This window comes from Hemicordylus capensis, chromosome 4 (assembly GCF_027244095.1).
Source record: "Hemicordylus capensis ecotype Gifberg chromosome 4, rHemCap1.1.pri, whole genome shotgun sequence".
NCBI classification, from domain to species: domain Eukaryota; kingdom Metazoa; phylum Chordata; class Lepidosauria; order Squamata; family Cordylidae; genus Hemicordylus; species Hemicordylus capensis.
Window position 1 is genome coordinate 72,068,793 of NC_069660.1, and position 10,904 is coordinate 72,079,696.

The 10,904-nt window shown below is 42.6% G+C and overlaps 1 protein-coding gene across 6 annotated transcripts in view; it reads left to right on the forward strand.

The window, feature by feature from the left end:
- Nucleotides 1–10,360, forward strand: part of TFEB (transcription factor EB) — an 89,176-nt gene extending 78,816 nt beyond the window's left edge. For all 6 annotated transcript variants that reach the window (XM_053247210.1, XM_053247209.1, XM_053247207.1 and 3 more), the window contains one exon: nt 3,403–10,360. In XM_053247210.1, the coding sequence (XP_053103185.1) occupies nt 3,403–3,855 (453 nt within the window). In that variant the 3' untranslated portion in view covers nt 3,856–10,360. The remainder of the gene's footprint in view (nt 1–3,402) is intronic.
- Nucleotides 10,361–10,904: the final 544 nt, after the last annotated feature.

Below are 10,904 nucleotides of genomic sequence, written 5' to 3' on the forward strand. Positions count from 1 at the left end.
TTATTCTTCTCATAGGATATAATGGGACCCAAACCAGCACATTATCCCCTATTGTGGAGCACCTAGGGGCACAAAATTGGGGTGGGTGGTAGGCACCCAGGGGTGCCTACCACCCACAAAACCCCAAGGCAATTGGACACTATTCTGATTATTGGTGAATTTTAAAAATATTTTTGAATTCCTCATAGGGAATAATAAGGATTGCAGCAAATGTATCACTTCACATTGGGGGGAAAGGGGAGGCCTAGAGCAGAGTCTGGTGGGTGGTAGTGCCCAAGGGGGGCAAGGAAGCTACCAGAATTATTTGAAATGAATTGGGCAAAGGGCTGATTCTTAAGTGATTTTTGCAGTTCACGTGTCTTTAAGGTTAGCAAATGAGAGTGGATTCATGGTTTGTCATTGAAAATCTCATATGCTACCAAAGAATCTACACTCAGAACGCCTCAGAAACAACAAAACCCAGGTGGTTGGAACCCTGTGTGCACTATACCAATACTCGCTCTGGGCCACCCCAGCATCCCCCAAGTGCAGTTATAGGGCTGCTGAAAGCTCAATTCTTCCCTATGGAGAAAAAACATAAAGACATTTAGGGGGTGCTGGGGTGGCCCAGAGCAAGTGGTGGTGTAGTGTACAGAGGGTTCCAACCAGTGTCCGATTGCTTCAGGGTCTGGGTGGTTGTTGGCACCTATGGGTGCTCCACAATAGGGAACAATGGGCTGGTTCAAGTCCCATTATACCCTATGAGAAAAAAATAAAAATAAATTTCAAAAATTCATTAAAAATCATACGAGTGTCTGATTGCTTTGGGGTTTGGGTGGTAGGTACCCATGGGTGCCAGCTACCACCCCACCCACTTTTGGAGGTTCAAACCACCCCCAGTTTGATTTGTACCCACAGGTGCCAGCTACCACCCCACCCACTTTTGGAGGTTCGAACTGGTTCAAATAAAACCACCCCCAGTTTGGTTTGTATTTGAACCTGCAGCTCGAACCTGATGGCTGGTTTGCTTCGAATTTGAACCATCAAAATGACCCGGTTCGAATTTGAATCAGTTCAAGTTCAAACCGGTTTGCACATCCCTAATTTTCACCAATCTCCCCCCGACACACACACACACCACATGAGCACTTCTGCTTCAGAAGCAAGAGTGCAGCCACTGTGGGAATGAAACCTTTGGCTGCATCCGCATAGTGTTAAGATGTTGGCCACTATATTAGTTTATTGCTATTTCTTCTCAGCTACATAGTTTCAGAGAACTGTCAGGGTAGTTGTCAACATATCAAACAGAACAAAAAGAATATAATCCACTATTATAATTCAACTGGAATCAACAAAAACATCACAAAACATAAAACATCATAGATAAAACATCATAAAACCAATATTAGAGTACCCTTATTTCACAGCAACCAACAGGTCAGTACAAAATGCCTGAAGGGATTAAAAGATTTGAGATTCTTTTAAAAGAGAAAATAGAGTTGGCCTGAAGACTTCTTAGAAAGAAGGGAATTTCTATCACAAAGGCACCACAGAGGAGGCTCTACTCTTGGTCGCAACCAAACTAGCTTTGAATAAGGAAGAGATTCAAACCAAGCCCTCATCAGCTGACCTTAGTGGACAGGAAAGCTCATAAAGGAGGAGGTACTCTTGAAGAGCCACCTTAAGTGGTACAGCGGGAAAATGCTTGACTAACAAGCAGAAGGTTGCCGGTTCGAATCCCCGCTGGTACTCTATTGGGCAGCAGCAATACAGGTAAAACTCGGAAAATTAGAATATCGTGCAAAAATTTCAGTAATGCAAATTAAAAGGTGAAACTGATATATGAGACAGACGCATTACATGCAAAGCGAGATAAGTCAAGCCTTAATTTGTTATAATTGTGATGATCATGGCGTACAGCTCATGAAAACCCCAAATCCACAATCCCAGAAAATTAGAATATTACATGGAACCAAGAAGACAAGGATTGTAGAATAGAATAATATCGGACCTCCGAAAAGTATACAGTGTACTGTGCTTGATTGGCCAGCAAACTCACCTGACCTGACCCCATAGAGAATCTATGGGGCATTGCCAAGAGAAGGATGAGAGACATGAGACCAAACAATGCAGAAGAGCTGAAGGCCGCTAATGAAGCATCCTGGTCTTCCATAACACCTCATCAGTGCCACAGGCTGATAGCATCCATGCCACGCCGCATTGAGGCAGTAATTGCTGCAAAAGGGGCCCAAACCAAGTACTGAATACATATGCATGCTTATACTTTTCAGAGGTCTGATATTGTTCTATTCTACAATCCTTGTCTTCTTGGTTCCATGTAATATTCTAATTTTCTGGGATTGTGGATTTGGGGTTTTCATGAGCTGTACGCCATGATCATCACAATTATAACAAATTAAGGCTTGACTTATCTCGCTTTGCATGTAATGCGTCTGTCTCATATATCAGTTTCACCTTTTAATTTGCATTACTGAAATTAATGGACTTTTGCACGATATTCTAATTTTCTGAGTTTCACTTGTATAGGAAGATGCTGAAAGGCATCATCTCACACTATGCGGGAAGAGGCAATGGTAAACTCCTCCTGTATTCTACCAAAGAAAACCACAGGGCTCTGTGGGTGCAAGGAGTCAAAATTGACTTGACAGCACACTACCTTTTACTCTTGAAGGTATATTGTATCAAGGCTGCTAAGGGTTTTAAAAGTCAAAACCATTTTGAGTGTCACTCTTAAACCATTTGTGAGCCACTGCAGTTCTTATGACACAGACAACTTCAGCAGCAGCAGCAGCTTCTTCTTCTTCTTCTTCATTATTTATTATTTATTATTATATAATATATTTATTTAATTTATATGCTGCCTTACTCTGAGGCTCTAGGTGGTTCACAATAGTAAATACAATAAAAACATAATAAAACAAACTATTAAAACAACCATGCTTTAAAACATTCAAAGATTACTGAAAGCCAGACTTTTAAAAATGCATCTTAAGGTCTCTTTTATAGGCCAGAAAAGATGTTGAGCCTGCATACATTGAAATGGATGCAGTCGCAACCAGTGTAGGTTTCCCAATAGTTTTCAAAGGCAGCCACACTTACAGGAGTCCAGCCCAGAGGTTCCCAGGTATATATTGCAGAGGCTGGGTTGCTGCTGTTTGCTGAATTACTGTTTGTTTACATCAGGCCATTTAGCAATAGCAATAGCAATAGCACTTACATTTATATACCGCTCTATAGCTGGAAGCTCTCTAAGCGGTTTACAATGATTTAGCATATTGCCCCCCAACATTCTGGGTACAAATGACCCATTTGTAAGGTCATTGTAGGGTGACTGGAGCAGATGAGACTGCTGTGCTCATTGACACATATTTCTTTCTTTTGTGTACCTTGTGTATCTTATAGGAGCTGGAGATGCAGGCTCGAGTCCACGGGCTACCAACCACTTCACCCTCTGGCATGAACATGGCTGAACTAGCTCAGCAGGTTGTGAAGCAAGAAGTCTCTGGGGAGGAGGGGACGACGGAGATCCAGCAGCAGCCGCAATTGCACCCTGAGACTCGGGAGACTCAGCACCAGCCTCCTTCCTTTGCTCCTCCTCAGTCCCCTTATCATCAGCTGGACTTTACCCATGGCCTAAGTTTTGACGACAACTCCAGGGGCTTCCATGACCCTCTGGACGCCAGCCAAAATGTCTCCTTCCCCTCCTTGTCCAAGAAGGAGCTGGACTTGATGCTAATGGAAGATACCATGCTGCCTGTGGTTTCTGACCCCTTGTTCTCTGCAGTGTCCCCTGAGGCTTCAAAGGCTAGCAGTCGCAGAAGCAGCTTCAGCATGGAGGACACAGACATGCTGTGATCAGAAGCCTCTAAGAGAGAAAAGACTAGGAGTCAAATATTGTTTGTTTGTGAAGATTCGTCCCTCTGCCTTGTCCCTGCAAACCTACTCAAGGGCATGTGAGACTAAACAGCTTTGCATCCTAAACAGGAGACTGCTTGAGCAGGGTGTGGATGGGATGGGGGAGCCTCAGCATAAGGTTCACCCCAGCTCCTGGAATGTTCCTTGGATGCCCTGATTTGCCAAAAATCCAGCAGTTGTGCCATGGCCACATGATAATCATGGTCTTTCCACCCCAATTCTGCCTTTCTGATTCCTGCAGGCGTATCTCAGGTGCCCTGTGCCTTCACACTGCATGTCCTGCAAAGCCGCTTCACATTTCAACAATGTGATTTTGGTGTTGATGGCCAGGTGGCAGTTCGTCCTGTTTTGAAAAGCAGCTTTAACCAAGACTTGGCATTAATCTGTTCTCGCAGACCAGTGCATCCACTAAGCCTCACTGTGCTCCCTTTTCCACCCATCTGGCCGATGGGAGCGATCATGCACTCCCATTTTGAGACTCTGTGCCTTACATAGGGCATGGATATCTAGTACACTCTGCAAGGAGAGTGTGGTGCTACCAACAGTGTGATATGGGCTGTGATTTTGTATCAGTCGCTTGAAGAGATGGAGGGATAATATAATAACTCTCACAAAAGCGCTCCAAAGTCAGAAGCCCAAATGGGATATAGCAGCCTTCATTAAGTTCTTATGGGCTTTGAATACTGTATGCATTCTCCATTAGAACTCCAGACTGTTGTGGTCTCATTTTGACTCGGGCTTCACCTCTGCATTCTTTTAATTTGTGTGTGTGTGTGTCTAGAATCCTAATTCAGGTGTACCTAGGTACAGCGACTCAAACAGGGCTGGAAGTCCTGCCCTGGCCCCATCAGTGACTTCCTCAGCTCACCACTGATGCTTACAGTGGCATATGAAGAGGTGTGGCCGCCCAAGCCGCCTGATCATGGAAGCACCCGCCATCATGGAAGCGGGGTTCACCTCTTCAGACAAATGCTGCTGCAAGCATGAGCAGTGGGCTGATGAGGTGAATGACGGAGCCAGGGCATGACTTCTAGCCCTGTCTGAGACACCATTCCTGAATACAGTGTCTCTTTTCAAGAATGTCTGAATTAGGCTCATGTGTTCAGGGTGGAGGAAAGTGTGTACACACATCGAGGCAGGGCTCTTTCTAGGTTCCAAAAGGTCCTCTCCTGGTTGGATAGGCCCTGCAATAGTTGCTCCAACACCACCATACCACTTCTGTGCCATGTGCAAGCTTTAGGCACAAAGGATAGCAATAGGCCCTTCTGTGAGCCCTGGGCTCATGGCAGTTGCCCAGCAATGCCAACCTCTGATGCCTGGAGGCATTTTGAAAACTTTACTGCAGCCATTCACCAGTGAGAATGAACAAACTGTTTTGCCATTTAAAACTACTAAATGGAAAATTGGGGATGAGGCCATAGCTCAGTGGTATAGCATCTGCTTTGCATGCAGAAGGTGTCAGGTTCAATCCCCGACAGCATCTCCAAGTAGGGCTGGGAGAGACTCCTGCCTGAAACCTTAGAGTGCCATAGCCGGTCAGTGTAGACAATACTGAGCTAGATGGACCAAATGTCTGACTCGGTATAAGGCAGCTTCCTATGTTCCTACCATGACTGGCTCCAGTAAAAATTTCCAAAACATCTCTGACTGCATGTACACTTCTCCCCTACAAATATGGCTGAATAGGACTGGAGTCTTTGTCCACATGAGATTTCAATTCAAAGTACTGAGGCCATAACCCATTAGCCTAGCTTGGAGCAGTCTAGTTCCATCCTTTCTCCAGGCACTCCTTGTTCCTGAGAGCAACTCCACAAACCTTTCTTTAAAACAGTTTAATTAAACATGTTCAATTAAACTAGTGCAAACTTTAATGTGACCTGTTGTGGATTAACATAGCTCTAAGGGCAACTTCACACATGGACTTATCATGCCAAATGTCTGCATTTTGGGGTATGCAATACTCTCCCTCCAAATGGGCAAATGTGAAGCTCCTATTTCTGATAATAAAGATAAAATAACATGCCAAGAAAAAGCAGCCACTTTTCGGTGGCACTCTGCTTTTAAGTGTTTACCATATATTGGTGATTTGCATGTATTTGTGATGTGGAGTACCAAGCATACTTAACTCTTCAGTTGGTCCCTGCATATCCTATCTTCGATTCCCTCTTATATAATCCAAATGAAAATGGAGAGCTCTTTGCAGGGACCCTCCTTTTTCTGATTGCTCAACATTACTTAAATGGGATAAACCTGTATCAGTTCTGAAAGCAAGTACTGTGGCACAGCCTTACTTGAGCGTTTTGGCATCTGGTATCTCCTAGAATGATAAACTGCTCTTTCTGCAGTTTAAACTGCCTGCATTTCTACTAAGTAGTCTTGGTTGGCTGGAGAGTGACTGGATTTTATGCCTCTTGCCACTCCCTCCATTTCTCAGGGCATTTTATCAGAACTCCAGAACTCTTCCAGTTGGTCTTAGGAATGGTGTACGTTGCAGTTCCAGACCCATGGGGCTCGGCAGCATCTGTCTTTGCCCAGCCCTAGAAGCTGTGGCTGACTTGTCTTCTCTCCAATTCTTCCGTCTCTCTGGTAGCTCAGGAAATTTAGAAGACTCCAGGACCTGCCTCCTGCCAGCCTCCACCTCCTGTGTTTTGCATCAGCTTGCTGTTGGATGGAAATCCTCATTTGTGCTGTGAGGTGCTCCATGTATGTGTTTCACAAAGACTTGGCCTGTTGTTTTTGACAAGAGCAATCTCCTAAGTGCCTGAATGTTGCCAATCAATGGGTAGTTCACAGAAGGGGTGTTTTTAGTTAAATTGTTCGATAACCTTAGGCTAGACTACGGTCCTTCTTCAGAGCACTTAGTGTCATCAGGCCTGTGAGATATTTGGGTAGAGCCTGGCACTGACCAAGGAATCCTGATGGCCAGTTCAAACTGGAATAGCTTGAATCTAGATTGTATGGTTAAATTGCTCTGAGATAGGATATTTTTTAATCTCAAAGAAACATGAGAGATATCTAGTCAGGTGGGGATCTGAGGTAATGTCTGTGAGTGTGCAGAAGTGTCAAGTGAGATTGTTTGGATTATTATATTAAGCTTACTAGTCTACTCTAGTCCTTTTGAACTTGCAGCATGTATGCCTTAAGGCCTTGTTAGTGTTATCTAGAATGTTTCTGAATTTGGATCTGTGGAGAAAGGGAGAGGAATTTATTTTCTAAGATTCTAAGAAACCCCTGAGAGAGGGAGAGTTGACTTTTAACACCTTCCTTCCTGAAACAATTCTTGTTTGTAGAGCACTACCCCACAAACAGCCACCAGGTATTCCTTTCAGGCAAAACAGTGCCTTCAGTCTCCCCTGGTTCTATGGTTTGTAGCTTTTTTTCTGCACAATCAGTTAAAGCAAGAATTGATTCATTGAAAGTTTGGCTGGTTGCCTCAACAAATCAACCTTGAATTACTCGAATCAATTCGAGTTATTCAAGTGCCATTTTGAGGCCTGTTTTTCCGGGGAGAACTGGAAAAATGGGCCTCAAAATGGTGCTGTGTTTCCAGGGAGAATTAGTCTACCAGTTGGGATCGGTGTAGACCAGTCCTCTGCTCCGGACTTAGTATGTCAGCCTACCCGGTAGACCAGTCTTCTGAGGTGGACAGGAAGTGGACAGACATGCCAAGTCCAGAGCTGAGGGTTGGTCTACCCACTGACCCCAATTGGTAGACCAGCTCTCCCCGGAAAAAGGGTACTCAAATCATCCAAAACGATTTGGGTCGAATCGGGGGTGATTTGACCCCAAATTGGACCCTCTATCTTGAGGGCGATTCAAGTCAAGTCCTCCCCCTCCCCACCACCCCCATTACAATTGCATGATGTTCCATCTGTGTATGGTTAGAAACAATGAGGGGGATAATTTTGATTGGAAAGTGTGAGGTGGACATAGCTCCCAAAGATTTGGAAAACTCAAACAAAACAAAATGTTCATAAAATGGCAGGATGCAGCCTTGCTAGCATTTGTCTATTTAAAATAAAGCATAGCTAGAGGTGCATTCCTGTGCTGGAACAGTTCAGAAGGGGAGTGTAGAACTTCTAAAAATGGAAAAATAATAATAGTAAGCATCTTGGTAATTCACAAAATGGTATTGACATAGGGGAAGGATATGCTGTGTGTCACTTACCACTAATCACATCAAAAACAAAAGCCAGCATAGGTCTGTGACACACATTCCACACAGCAGCCACAAAAGCAGTGGATGCACTATCGAAGGGAAAGTTGCTTTTTTTTCTCCAGGGTTGATGCTGACTTTGAATAGGAGATTTCAGGTGGAAATGTGTGGTTCCATGAAATTGGAATATTCACAAACTGAAAAACAAAACTGAAGATTTTGCTTTGGTCAAATCTGTTGCAAGTTCATCCAGGGGCTGTTTTAATGTTTTGAATGTCACAGCAATTAGCATTTTGTATTATTGAGATATTCGTATTTTAACTCCTTTGTGCCAGAGCACTATGAAATATTGCAATTTTGCAATACAAGGACCTATTTAAAATTGTATTTATTACTCAGTTTGCTTCTATTTCATTCTGAGTCAGAGGAACAGAAGATTGAAGATATGAAACCAGTGCTGCTGTATGACCTCATGTGAAATATGCATGCATGTGAACATCTTGGGTCTTGAATAATGGAGAAACCAGTGAGTGATTGAGGTACAGCTGGAAATGTGCAAACTTTGGTCAACAGCTCTTTTAAAAAATGCAGTTTTCCCCCTGCCCACAGCAACTATAACCACTGAATGTTCTGTGGATCATGGTTACATGAGTATCATTGATACCTGTTTGATGGTGTTTCAGATATATCACTGTGATCAGCAGGCATAGGTTTCCCTATTCATGTCAATGTCAAACATTTCTATTTCCTCCCTCCTCTTTTTATTCCTTTCCTTCAGAGACTGTACACACACACTCACACCCACCCATCCACAGTGGAGTGCCAATCTACCACCATTCTCCCATCCTATATTTTAAAAAGAGAGAAAAGATTATTCCTCACAGCAAGGCTACCTCTGCCCCATTCCACTGTGTGGCGATAAGAGCATAGCACTAGACTGGGGCTTGTGCTATTTCAGTACTTATAATAAGTAGTTCTAGTCATCTTGAAAAGCATATATAAGCACATAGGAATGTGAGATGAAACACAGTCCAATTTTGAGTCAATTGATGTCACACCATAGTGGCCATCACAAAGTTGGAACCAAAATGCATAGCACATTTAGTGCTTTTTGGGTGTTGTGCATCCTTGGAGCTTCAAAATCCAGGTGGCATTAGAAGCCTTAATGGGCAAAAAGGAGGGCATCAGGAAGTGGGCCAGTTAGTGAGTTACAATGACTTAGTAAAATAGCATGTTAAAAGTGAATATCTATGAATATCTATTGTAAAGGGGCTCCTGTTGATAGGATGAATGCAATGGAATATGGCTCTGTTGTGCTTTGTATCTCAAATATCGTGTAAAGATATTTTGATGGGGGAAGAGGTGGAATGGCTTACTGGAAGACTTGTTTCTCAACCCAATGCAAGTATTATGTGTTCTACAAATGCCTTACATGCATTAAACAGAATGCTTGAGTGATTGACAATATATGGCATTGAAATAGGATGTGAACGTCAAAAATCCCACCTGTTTTTAATGCTATTTTCTTTTCAAGAGTTAAAACTGTGGCCCAGTTATGTATTTGTCCTTCATCAAGGGCAGAAAATAATGTAATATGCAAGACAAAAACTAGAGAGGGTAAAGACCTGGAGCTTTAGGTCTTAAATGTCTGATCTGGTTGGCACCATGTCACCTTCAGTCCTATATGATTCAGAACCAGCAGGCTTTGAAAAGCATAGGAATTTGGTGTGATTTAAAAGTGGTATTTTTTTCTTCTTCAAAAGTATCTAGCAAAAAGTTTTGATGCCTCAGTTTCCAGGTGAAACCAGTCTTGAAAGGATCTGATTTTCAGAAAGTTCTTGCACTTCTCTTCCCAATATTGGGCTCCAGTGAGATGTCTCATGCTGAGTACTTGGAATCAGTGGTCACACTTTTTGAAAGATGTTTGTACATTCTCTTCCTCCCTCCCTCCATGCTATTATAGGCCATAGTGCAGCATGCTTTATTGACCTGTATGGTGTTGTGTATATTATATACTCAACAAGTTTTAAGTCTAAATTAATGCAGTGAATATGATACCTGGTTCCCAACTAGAATGGGAAGAAGGTACCACTATACCAAATCCCCTTCCAGTGTGAGAAGTAAGGGGCTGACCTATTGTGAGAATTAGTCACACATTTTTAAAAGAATGTTTTTTTTAAAATGCACCATGCTCTGATTCTGAAATGTTACTACTGTTTTATAAATAAATGTATAAAATAATGGACTGGAACAGAGAAAAATCATTAAAATTTATTTATTTACAATCTACTGATACATCTGTTTGTTTTGCAATGAAGGGAGAATACTAATGCTCTGTGTAAACCGCCCTGAGCCATTTTTTGAAGGGCGGTATAGAAATTGAATAAATAATAATAATAATAATAATTTTATTAAAAAAGCAATGAGCATGTGGAGTACACAGTTAACAATCAATGGCGAGACACTTGAATGAGCATGTGGAGTACACAGTTAACAATCAATGGCGAGACACTTGAACAGGTTAGCGTTAGAAGAGGCATTTTCCAAGGGGACTCACTATCCCCTCTGTTGTTTGTAATCGCCATGACCCCACTTTCACAAATACTAAACAAAACAGGCCTCGGATACCAAACATCTAAAACATCAAGTAAAATCAACCATCTGCTGTACATGGACGATCTGAAGTTGTATGGAAAGTCCCAGTCAGAAATCGAATCACTGCTAAGCACTGTCCGTATATTCAGTAGCGATATAGCAATGGAGTTTGGACTAGACAAGTGTGCTGCATTAATAATGAACAGAGGGGAAATAACAAAAACAGAAGGAATAGAAC